Raw genomic sequence first — 13,018 nt, 5'->3', positions numbered from 1 at the left:
TGGAAATACTTCCATCTGGTTTCAAAAGCTTTTTGCCATGTTTTTCAGGTTGATCGCCAACCCCAGTTTATTCAAGGCTACCGAGTGATGTACCGTCAGACTTCAGGCCTGCAGGCGATGTCAACGTGGCAGAATTTAGACGCCAAAGTCCCAACTGAGCGCAGTGCTGTCTTAGTCAATCTGAAAAAGGGGGTGACTTATGAAATTAAAGTTCGGCCATATTTTAACGAGTTCCAAGGAATGGATAGTGACGCTAAAACAGTTCGTACTACTGAAGAAGGTCAGTTTTTAGATTTCTAACATAAACCAAACTGAAGTCATAAAGAAATCAATTTCCATTGACATTCTAGTTTATCATCTTCCTTAGAAGAGTAGCAAGAGAGAATCTAAAACTCAGTACAGAAAGTGTCATTTTCTCCTTTTATGCTAAGAACTCCACAGAATCTAACAACTCAAAAAAATGACATTCAGGTAATGAATTTCTCTTATGAAAACATTTGCTTCAAATCTTGCTTATCAGTGCACTGGAATTTGATTATAACATTTTCCCATTTTTTTTAACATGGGTTTAGTGCATTTGGCTTCATTAAAAGATAGGCTAATGGAAACTCAAGAACACAGGCGGTTCCTTGTCACTCCTCTGTTTTTGGTGTAGTAATGACATTTTCTTTTATAAGCTTTTTTCCCTATGGGTTCTGCCTGTCTAATTCATAGTTTCTAATCTGGAAGATCACTTGCACATTTGCATTAGCATTATTCTTAGTGATATTCCCTCTCCCTCTCCCCTTTGTAACTTTTCTTGCCTGCAGATACTTTAAAGTCAGTCTGTGTTGGACATGAAATTAATATAGGTCTCAACCAGTCCATTTTCTAGTGTCTCCTTCACTAAACTAGAGGTTTATAATAAATGGTATCGTCAATGTACAAAAAAATCAGATAAGTATAATAAATTCCTCCTTTTCTGCTTTTCTACTAATTTTATGTATGTACACTGTTCCAGTAAAAAGCCTTTTTTTCTAAACATATTGTATATAAATAAATGTAAGAGCAGCCTTAAGAAAATGCATGTAGATTGTTCATGCTAACATAGATGTTCATGTTTGACCAAAGAGCTTTTTAATTATACACACCTTACAATAAGCAACACAGTGGAATGTTACCTTCACGTTGGTTTACAGTGTGATACATTGACATGGGCAGAAATGCATATTTTTAAAGGCATCATTAATCTACTTTCAGGATTTATAAAGGAAAAAATTACTAAAAATTAATAATAGTATCTTTATCCACCGTTGAATTTTACTCTATGTTGAAAATGTGTAGAACTAATGAGTGGGGTGGGTAAATTTAATACAGAATGCTACGTTTGAAGCATACTTCCAAAAATCAATTTCACTGCAGTTAGACTTTTCCTCTAGATTAGAAACTTGTCACCATTCGGTATACCTTCATCTCTGATTCCTGTGGCCTCTGAAGGGAACAAAGGGAACTCAGCTGGGCTGTGTCTGGGAACGATGAGTGGGTTCTTTCACATCTGTATCTGGGATAATTGACCTGTCGGGAAACAGGCCTGGTGTTCTCACCAAGCCAGCAGTAAGGCAAATGGGAAAGCACTTTTCAAAAGTGCTGCTTTTCAGTGAAGTCTACTTAATAACTACACAACTGGTAGTCAAACAGTTGGGTTTATGTCATTGTGCCATATCTTGGAGCAACGTTATCACAGAGGAATAATAAAGAACAGTATTGTGGTGATGTGTCTGTGTGTGTTTTATACGCAATGCAAGTATGACCGTACTTCAGTGAAATATGTCACGACAGATTTGCCAAACACGGGAAACTTTGCTGATAGGCTTTTAAAATATCTTTTATGACTGAGTGTATTCATTTTCAAAGAACTAAACTGTAAAGTTATGAAAGCTTATATATGAAACTATTTCATACCACAAAATTAATTGAATTTTTTTAATTGTTAGTGCTTTGATTTTCCTTTATCAGCCTTTGGTTTAAACTCAGATATTCACTGAAATGGATAAGTTTTTCTGCAAAATTAGTGCAGCTTAGCCCTCAGATACACTGGGTAGGAGATGTTGCAGTCCAAAGTCATGAATTTTTTCTTACTCATCTTTTCTCAGCACAATTATAATTACTTATAGGAGAAACCATAAAAGAAGAGAACTGTAGGAAATTAAAATCTGCCCATTTCACATTTGACCCAACATGAACTGTTTTCATTTATATCTTCAGAGTTCCTTGCCCATCAATGTAAAATAAGTTTTAAATCTTAAATTATGGGTCAATTTGTAACAGTCAGTTATTTTTCTCAGTATGAAAACAGAAGTGTCTTGTTTCTGTGTTGGTGAGATTTATAGCCATGTTGCTATTTTTATGTATTAAACACAAACCAGAACAAAACAAAAAGATTGTCAGTAATGCTACCACTCAGAGATAATGACTGATAAAATTCTGGAATGCAGGAGAATATTTTTGATAGTGATGTGGGTTTTTGTTGTTGTTGTTGTTGTTTTGGTTTGGTTTTTGGTTGTTTGTTTTTCCATAAAGGGAGCCTATTAGAGTCAAAAGAATCCAAGTTCTAGAATCTGGGTTCAAATTCTCCCTGATTGTTTGTCTTAAATAAGTCTTTTGCAGTAGCCTTCTGTTTTCTTATCTGTAAAACTGAGATAAGAGTTGTTTTTATTTCCTGAGGTTATTGTGAGAATTAAATCTGACATTCAGTTCAGGGCATATAGGAAACACTCATTAGAATGTTAGCTGTTAAGTTTATTAATGAGGACATATTACCATAGCTTGGAATTTGCTTTAAATCTAACCATTATATTTAAAGGATTAAAAAAATAAAAACTCATTGTTGAATACTATCTGCAAATTCAGAACTACTGGAAACCAGAACCTCTTGTATCTTGTCTTTATGTTCATATTTTGTAAGGAGCATTAATGCACACCAAGATTTACAGTTTGTGTTTATTCTAATCACTTCCTCCACAGCCCCAAGTGCCCCTCCACAATCTGTCACTGTCCTGACAGTCGGAAGCCACAATAGCACAAGTATTAGTGTTTCCTGGGATCCTCCTCCACCAGATCATCAGAATGGAATTATCCAAGAATACAAGGTAGGGCCTGGATGAAGAAGGAAGGTCCACAGATGACAGTTCCCAGAGAAGTCTCAGGGTCACATGGATGAAGAACATTTCTAGTGGCTCCCTTATTAACTTGAGTGTAAATTAATTTTTTATATCTTTGTGCAACACGTAAAGAGACAAATGCATATATCCTACCTCCAGGGTCACAGATAACTCAGACTCAGTTGGACAAGTAAACCATAACAATGCAGTGGGGTTTTTTTTGAATAATGTGATTGCAGAACTTCAGAGATTTAGAGAGATGAGGTACAAGGTAGATAGTGAAGCCCTGTCCCAGAAAATGCCTTTATCTTTTTTACTAGATTTCTGTGTAATGGGCCTTAGAGCAGCTGTTTTTAAACCGTATTCTCATAAAACAATGCTTCAAGGCTTTAAAGAGTTGGGATGGGAATATAAGGGTGGGCGTACCAGCTTCCACTCCAGGTCTGCTTTGATCATGTTATTGAGGTTCTGTAAAATATTTCACTTGAAAAAAGAGAGCCATTGAGAATACAAATTTTGAAAAACTCTCGTGTTTCAACTGATGAATTTATTGCTGTTGAGAAGCAATATATATCCAGTTTCTTCGCCATCATTTGAGAGACATCTTTTAAGAGACATAAGGTGTCTAACTTTGAGAAGTAAAATTCTGATTAACTGTGATGTGACTGGACAACATGGGAGAGTAAAACACCTCATTTAAACCTTGTAAAAATTTAAAACTATGGCTTTTTGCTATTGATAAGTATTTATAGAATTCTGACAATAACAAACTAAGTACATCTATTAGAAGAGAAAACTAGACCCCACCTTACCCCAGAAATTCCTAGTTGGTATGTGAAATTAAGCCAAATCATTTCACTCAAAACATTGTTATTTCTAAGAAAAATAAAGATTCATTTAAAATAGAATTTTCTTAAGTTAATGGCTAAGTTACTGAAGCAAATAGACTAAATTTGCAAGAGCATTTTAAAAAATTATCCCCATCACATTATAAAGAAATGTGAATAAGAAAATAAGAATAAGTGTATTTATAATAGCATAATTATATATGTTCTGAAATTTTGTAAGTGTTAGGATACGTTGTTTTAAAAGCAAAAAAGTTATCTACCCTGGGGTGTGTGTGTTTTAATGAAGTTAGGATTTTACTTTTGTGTCATTTAGGGTTACATATCCTGAACTTCCATTTATTTAAATACTGATCTTTTTTACAACATGGTAATTATTTTGTAAGTTGTAAATTTCTTAGTCATACGAGATTTATACATTTATTAAAAATGTGTATATTTTGTGAGGGCTGAATATTCCTTCATTAGAAACTTAAGCTTCATAAATTAAATAAAAGAAATCTACAATTCAAAACTGTTATTTTCAAGAAAAAATTTTAGGAACTTAACCTGTTTCAGAAACAAGTCTTGTGTGTTCCTACTTATGTGTCCCCATGTGCAAATACTGTATAATATTATACAAGTAAGTATACACAGTAGAATTTTTATAACACATTTTACAGCAAGAGATTTCCATATCCCAGAAGAAAGTGTAACTTAAAATATGAATCTTATTTGAAGTAAAAGCCTAGCATTCCTCACATTAGTGTTTAAAGACTTCTCACCACTTTGTTCTCATGCATGTGTATGTGTGTAGATATGTTTTGATCAATATTAAGATTTATTACTGTCAATGTAAATATTGCCTTTAATTTTGTCTTAGTCAATACCTGTAACTTAAGTCAATTAATCTTGTTAACTATTTATATGTAAGTTAATATTTTCCTAAATGAAATATAAATTACTTAGATGTGCATCTATATACTTTGGATACTAAGTTCATAATCACCATATTTTTAATAGATTACATGCATAATAAATCTTGATAAGTAAATTAAGCAGAGGAATTTTATGTATTTTAATCTATACCTGAATGCTGTGTGCAACCAAGGACCACTTTCCAGACTTAGCAGAGATGTTAAGGGAATCATTGTACTATGAATATTTAGTGTTGATTGTAAAATATAAAGGAACACTGCATAGTTTTAGCTTCTTATTGTTCTTCCTTTAATACACAAATACACACACATATCTATATCTATACATTATATTATATATAAATGGTAGAAATTAAGTCTTAGAAAGTGTCATTTACAAATACTTCAATAAGCCTAGAAAATAGATTGTTCACTACTAAAAAATTTAATCAATTATAATGATCTAATTACCAGAAAGGATAATTTTATATTCTTTTGTTATTCATTTTACGTTTGTATAGATCTGGTGTCTGGGGAATGAAACGCGATTCCACATCAACAAAACTGTAGATGCAGCCATTCGATCCGTAATAATTGGTGGATTATTCCCAGGTATTCAGTACCGGGTAGAGGTTGCAGCTAGTACCAGTGCAGGAGTTGGAGTCAAGAGTGAGCCCCAGCCGATAATAGTTGGTGAGTACCAATCTGTATGGTCTGTGCTTTAGAGTCAGTCAACTGGTAACAAGGTAGATTGTTTTTTTGAACCTGCATCCCAACAATGGATAGGTGAGAATGAGTGCTAAGATGTGTACATCACATAAGCAAATAGGTTAACTAGCATTTCTAACAAAAAATGTTTAGCAATTGCTCGTGGTCTTAAAATTTCCACCAACTTCTTAAAATCATTGTAGTCATTAAGAATTTAAATGCTGAAAGTTGGTTTGAAAATTATTTTTAATCAATAGTTTCATTTGTAATTTTGATGCCATTGAAATATAATAGGAAATGAGGCAGTTACTGAAGAAAGCACATGATGTTTCAAATCTATATGCTTCCTCTTAGCCAGAAAAATGTCAAAAATTAACCAGAAACAGGCCAGAAGAAACTTTGTAATCCAAATATACTATCCCAAAGAAGAAATCTCTCTTAAATCTACTATCATCATTACAGAAAATTGCTGCCTATCACTGTTATGTTTGACATTTCTTGAAATATATATATATATATGGAATCATATAGAATATAATATTTTGTGTCTGGCTTCTTTCACTAGACATAATGTTTTTGAGATTCACCCATATATGTATTATGCAATTTGTATGTTTTATTTCTGAACAGTATTCATTTGTGTGAATGTATCATATTTTTGTCTCTGCTTTTTCCTTGAGAGAATTTTTTTTTGAGGACATATGTTTTTATTTCTTTTGAAGAAATACCTAGAAGTGGAATTTCTGAGTAATAGCACTAATGTAGTTTGACTTTATAAGAAACGCTATTTTTTTCAAATTGCATAATTTTACATTTTCACTAGGAAAGAATATGACTTGCAATTTTTCTGCACTGTAACATTTGATGTTGCTGTCTGTAACTTTAGCCATTCCAGTGAGTGTAAGAATACCTCATTATTGCTTTAACTTCAATTTTTCTTTGCTAACTAATGATATTGAGCAACTTTGCATGTGCTTATTGGCCATTCACATACTTTCTTTTGTGAATTTCCAAGTCTTTGCTTTTTTCAAAATGGTATCTTTGTCTCTTGTTACTGATTAAGAGGAGTCATTTGTACATTTTTGATGTAAATTCTCTGCCATACATTGTATTGCAAATATTTTTTCCTAATCTCTATCTTTCCTATTCATTTTCTTAATAGTGTCTTTTGGTGAACAGAAGTTTTAAATTTAAGTGATCTACAATTTGTCAAATTTTTCTTTCATGTTTAGTACTTTCTAAGAAACTGTGTCCTACCACTTCTGGATAGCAAGGATATTTTCTTCCAGAAGCTTTATAATTCTAGGTTTTATGGTTAGGTCTATAATTTATCTCAAAGTAATTGCATGTGGTTTGAGGGTTGAGGCTTACTTATTTCCACATGTATGTCAAAATGCATAGGCATCATTCATTGAAAAAATGTTCCTTTCCCCAATTAACTATATATGTGTGGGTGCATTCCTCGATTCCTTATGTTGTTCCACTTAGTTATTTGTCTATCCATACGCCAAACCAGACTGTCTTGATTACTATAGCTTATAAAAAGTCTTGAAAACAGGTAATGTTGAGTACTCCATCATTTTCTTCTGCAAAATTGTTTTGGCTATTCCAGACCTTTTGCTTTTCCATATACTTTTCAAATCAGCTTGTCAGTTTCTACAAAATTATGTTGGAATTGTGACAGTTGTTGTCTTTTAATTGAAGTGTTTATTATTTTTAATGTGATTATTGATGGGCTTAGAAAAACCTTTCTTCTGTGTATTTTTTTACCTGCTTATATTTGTACTTTCCTAATTTCCTGACTTCCTTTGGATGAATTAAATAATGTTCTGTATTGCATTTTTATGTTCACTATCGTATTACTAAGTATACTTCTTTTTTGTCATGATTACTCTAGGATTAGCCTATAAAATAAGAATCTTAGAATAGATAGTTTCATTTTCCTTCCATTCAATCTTTTTGCTATTGTTATACTTTTTATTTCTACTCATGCAGTAAAAACCCAATATGCAAACATTAAAGTGTTACTTTAAACAATCAGATATCTTTCAGATAAATTAAAACTAAGAAAAAATATTTTATGTAACTCATCTTTATCTGATATTTTGTTTCATTCAACCCCTTCAGTATCCCTGAGTTCCTCTATCTCTTTAACTTAGGAATGCTGTTCAGCCATGTTTGGATTCCCTTTCAGTGCATCCCATTTTACAAATTGTCTCCAGATTGAAAACTTTGAATATAATAAGATTCCCCTTGTTCGTTTTCCTTTTCTCATAGTCCTGCTTTGTTTCACGTATTTTGCCTAGTTTTTTGCTTGTTTATGATGGGATCACATGTCTCATTCCTGTTATTTCTTCATGGGCAGAAGTGGAAGTATCCCGTGAATTACCCAGTCCATATAATACATCTTCTGTTCTAGAATGCCCATTTATTTTCTTTTACATTTTCCATTTCCCTCTGGAATTTTCCTTTTGTTCATTCACTATGACTCTATTAATTTAAGTTCATGAACATATCATAATAGCTGCTTTAAAGTCTTTTTCTCCTAATTACAACATCTGTGTCATCTCATGGTCTATTTCTATTGATTACTTTTCCTCTTGATCTTGGGTCATTTTTTCCTCATTGTTCTTGTTGTCATTGTTATTGTTTTGCTTGTTTTTGCATCCTGGTAATTTTGTACCATATACTGGACGTTGTACATGACTTACTATACAAATTTGTGATCTTCCAAAAAGTGTTGGTTTTTGTTCTAGAGGACTGTTTATGTTTCTACCTTATTCTTAAGATAAAACCTCATTTGATCTTTACTCCTAAGACATGACACTCCTGAACTTTTAGTGAAAAGCTTAATATGTTTATCTAGTCATGGAATTTAAACTTCGGACAGACTTCTCCGCAGTAGACATCAGCTGAAAAATCTGTTCAGCTTTTTTCAGCCTTTTACCTTTTGATTTTTACAAGATCCTTGAAATCTTCTTTCTGCCTTCACATTTCAGGGTTAACCCTAGGATTGAGGGAGAATTTATACACAGATTTGAGAGCATCACTCTCTGGTAGCTCCCAGTTTCACAAGTTTCTCCTTTAATTTTTAGTCACCCTGGCAGCTCTGAACGCTATCCTCTGACATCTCCTATCAATGAGATTGAAATGTTCTTTTGGGTTCTAGGTCCCTAGCACTACATGGAGTGAGCTCTCTAAGGGGAGAGAAAGCCTCATAAATGCAGATTTCTTTTCTTGTGTGGTTTTGTTCTTCAAGAGGCAAATCCCTTTAGTTCTCCCTGCTTTTATTTGTTTGTCAGTGTCTTTATTTTTTTTAAATATTCTTCCTAGAGTTTACATATTCTAAAAATTCTTGTCCAGAGTTTGATACAAGCAAATGTGCCATTCCCATTCTTTTCTGTTTATTTTCTGAAATGATGCACACAGAGCCTACTGCCAATTTCTGGGAAATTGTTTCTTACTGCAAATTATTTACTGTATTTGAAGCGAGTTAACACTCAGTCTTAATGTTAACAATATTTGGACTCTCCAAGTATTCTTTGTTTTATATATTAAAAGCATTAAAAAAGTTATAGTATTAACTTTTCTTTAAATTGCCTTCCCTTTCTTAATTAGTCATACAGACTGAATTAATTTTTAACCTGAGGGAAACCTACAATCTTGCCCTTCTGAGATTTTCTAAAATAAATTGGAATAAGAAAGAAATACAAGTACACCCAAAAGGATTTAACTGATATATATATCTCATATATATTATATCATAATAATGAGTGTATATATATGTGTGTGTGTATATATATATACTTATTTTTATTTCTATATATTTTCTAAATAATATTTAGACCATTTATGCTATTTAGAAATAAGCCATTAATTTTTCACTTAAAAAAAACCTATAAATGAAAAATGTTTAAAAGGTATAGTTTTCTATGAGAACTCCTAGAAAGGTAAATACAGCTTTTTCCCCCACTGTCTCTCTAGCATATGTATGAAATAGATTGACTGAATATAATTTTTCTAAATCAAAGATCAGTAAGATTACCAAATATTTATACTTCCCTTTCATGTTTCCTTTTTCATTTCTATTATCTTAGGCAATAAATATAACTCTCAAACATGGGAAACTTGGTTTGTTTTGGTTTCAGTTTTAGTATTGGTTTTGATTGGTACTGACTACCTCACAATATTTGGGGGATTGATTGCATTTGGAGGCAAGTAAAAAAAATTGTAAGAATACCATTTCCCTAAGCTCATATCATGACAGTTAAGAAATGAGCAGTCGTACGGTAACTTAAAATAATAAAAAAGTTAATTTAGACTATTTTAAATCAAATGGAAAGTTTTGCTTACTTCTTGTATCATTTTAAAAAGACTAAGTGTTGACATGGATACAAATACCTCTTCATTTGTTTATATATCATACAACTTTTCAGATTTTTCTATGAAATAAAAAATAATCCAGTAAGTAATATTTCTATCTCCTATTCATGTCATTCAAATACACAATGTTCAAGACATAATCAAAAACAAGTAGAACTGTACCACTTGAAATAAACACACACGTACACATAAGCACAGTTCATCCTGGAAAAGTCTGTTTGTCCTCGAGAGATTTATTTCTTTTTAATGTCTACTGCTGTACTGAAGAAGCCTTTAATTGTTTCTTTATTTACGCCTGCATATCTACCTTAACATCTTGTCTGATAACCTTACTACACAACTGTTTTTCCTTAGTTGAAAATTGATTTAGTGATTGCTGATCTCCTCTTCTCTTTCACTTTATTCTTTCCCTGTTGTCTGTTCAGTCCTGGAAACAGCACTTGAAGTGACTCAAGCTCTCCCTCATTTCCTTTTGCTTTAATTAAATCATGTATTGGCATTTGTTGTAATTTATGGCTGATAATTTTAGATTTGTCTTATGCCAGACCATGTACTGTTTCATCTATTCCTTCTCTGTTTAGTTTTTATTCCAGAAAGTTACATTAAGGGACCATTCATTAAAATATTGTATAAACATCATAAACAGCCTTACACAGGCTTAAAAGTAGTAGTATTCTTTTGTCGGAAGTTTCCACTGATAAGATAACTTTTCCATCAAAATGTCCGTAATTCTTTATTGCTGCAATTACACACATGCATAAATGCAACCAAATACATTTACGTATGTAAGCATCAAACAGCAAGTCATATAACAAACATACGTTGACTTAAAATTCTCAGTAAGTTTGCTTAATAACATACCTGTTGTTTCTTTAATCATGTGGCCAGTTCACACTTACCTTACATAGTTGGTAATATGTGAAACAGCTGCAAATTTTCACAGTAATAGGTACAATCGAATCTGATGTGTCTAATTTTTAGTCCAACAAATTAGTTTTGTTCTTTGTTACTCTCCAATGGGAGAAAGACATTATATTTCATTATATTTTTTTGTCTGTAAGAACAGTGGTGCGTTACAGGTCACACACATCCCTTGTCTGTGCTTTAATTAGTCCAAATGACAACATTGTTTTAAAAATACTAGCAGCATAAGAAATAGTAATACACCTTGGGTTTCATAAATATTCCACTGTGTTAAATATGAATTTTATACACCTTTTGCACAGACAGATTTCCTTTTCTTTGTGCTATAAGGTGTTTTCTTTTTAGTAACTACTAGTATTTAGGACAGTCACCAGATATGTGTATGTCTCATATTGAAAATATGAGCTCATTGTAAATACATTTTTGACTATGTTTATATGTATAATAATAATAATATGTTTGTATGTATAATAAGAACAGATAGATTAGGAAAACAAATCAGGTTTACTACACAGGGGATGCTAGTTTTTAAATCTGATATTTAACATGGAATACATTTCAGGAAAGGAATATTAATATGTATAAAAAATACCAGCAGCTGTAACAAAACAAGCAGGCATTCTGATTGGCTTAAATGTTTCCTTTTTTGTTCATAGCTCAGTCTAAAATGGGTCAGCAGTAATGGAGGCCAGGGTTTCTACTCCATAAAGTTTTTAGGGAAGTTGGATCCTTCCAGTCAATAGATCTACCATCTCTTAGTGGATCAGCATTCTCCAACAGATACCTAGTTTCTACCCAACATTTAGGAAAGAGAGAGTGTGATGTCCTGTCACAGCAGTGTATGGGTCAGGTCCAGAGGTAGTATGCATCTATCTGCCTGCCCACCCCTGGCCAATATCCGGTCACTTTGTTGCACTCAACTACAAGGGAGGCTAGGAAATATAGGCTAACTTTCTGCCTTGGAAATTGGAGAAACCATGGTAAACAAGACACCTGTTGTTTGTAGGACTCGCTTATCTAGGTAATTTACAACTTATATTCCTGGAATTACTGAGTGGCTCTTAAAGTAACTCCTAGCCTTAAGTGGGCCATACTTTTGAGTCACAAATTCCTGGTTTCCTATTAACTACTTTGCATACATCATCTCAATTAACCTTCCCAAATGTATGAAATAGTACTGTTGCCAACTAACAGAAACAGGGATTTAAAAAGATTAAGTGTCCTACATAAGCTCACTGCTTACTTAGCCAGTAAGTGGCAGAGATGATATGCAAATGTGGAACTTCAAAGCCTTGCTCTTTCTAATCTATTACAGTACCATGATAACTAATACAATGAAAGTCACACATTCCTTTGATGTGATATGCTAAAATTTGCCATTTATATTTTGCTTACAATTTATTTTTAAAGTCTTTGACTAGCCACTAAAACTCATCATGATATTGATGTAAGAAATCACTTAATTCTCCATGTCTGAATTTATTAATCTGTTAAATAAACATCTAAATCCTTGCTCTTCAATGATATGATTCCTTGAGTTTTAAACCTGTTAAAAAAATGTGGATTGAGACTTTCTTTATTGTCTCTTAAGTCTAAATTGTCAAAAACATGACTACTTCTAGAATAATCTTACTCCACATTTAAATGTATGTTTTTGTTATATAGACCTTAGAACTAATTTTAACTTGTTTGGATCCAACATCCACTTGGGTTTTCAAATTAGTTTCAAATTCTTTAAGGGTATATACGAGTTTTATCTTTTGGTGACATTTTAACTATAGATATTAATATCTATAAAAAGATGTTTACATAATTATTATAGTTTTATATAGTATTTTAATACCATCCAGAAAATTAAAGAATGTTTGATCAAAATAAATTCTCTGGTAGAATATTAAGGGCAATATTTTTGTGGATCATTAACATTTGCATTCAGGCAGTGCTAAAGGGAAAGGTAATTTGCAAATACCTTGTGTTACATGTTGTAGATGCTTTTCCTTCATGAGAATTATTTTACAAAATGTTTTACATAGCTAAAGAAGAGTTACTGTTATTTCAGCTCACAGCCCTTGTTTTAGTACTGATTTGTGAGGTGGTAAATCAAGAAGTGATTCTGAATCTG

At 32.4% G+C, this 13,018-nt stretch overlaps 1 protein-coding gene across 2 annotated transcripts in view; it reads left to right on the top strand.

Annotated features, from left to right (window-relative positions):
* ROBO2 (roundabout guidance receptor 2) overlaps positions 1 to 13,018 on the top strand; it is a 1,150,857-nt gene that overhangs the window by 1,079,165 nt on the left and 58,674 nt on the right. For both annotated transcript variants that reach the window (XM_064496444.1, XM_064496453.1), the window contains exons 14-16: positions 49 to 280; positions 3,004 to 3,128; positions 5,403 to 5,574. In XM_064496444.1, the coding sequence (XP_064352514.1) occupies positions 49 to 280; positions 3,004 to 3,128; positions 5,403 to 5,574 (529 nt within the window). The remainder of the gene's footprint in view (positions 1 to 48; positions 281 to 3,003; positions 3,129 to 5,402; positions 5,575 to 13,018) is intronic.

The sequence above is a fragment of the Camelus dromedarius genome, chromosome 2 (assembly GCF_036321535.1).
Source record: "Camelus dromedarius isolate mCamDro1 chromosome 2, mCamDro1.pat, whole genome shotgun sequence".
NCBI classification, from domain to species: domain Eukaryota; kingdom Metazoa; phylum Chordata; class Mammalia; order Artiodactyla; family Camelidae; genus Camelus; species Camelus dromedarius.
This window is presented reverse-complemented; position numbering and strand designations above follow the sequence as displayed.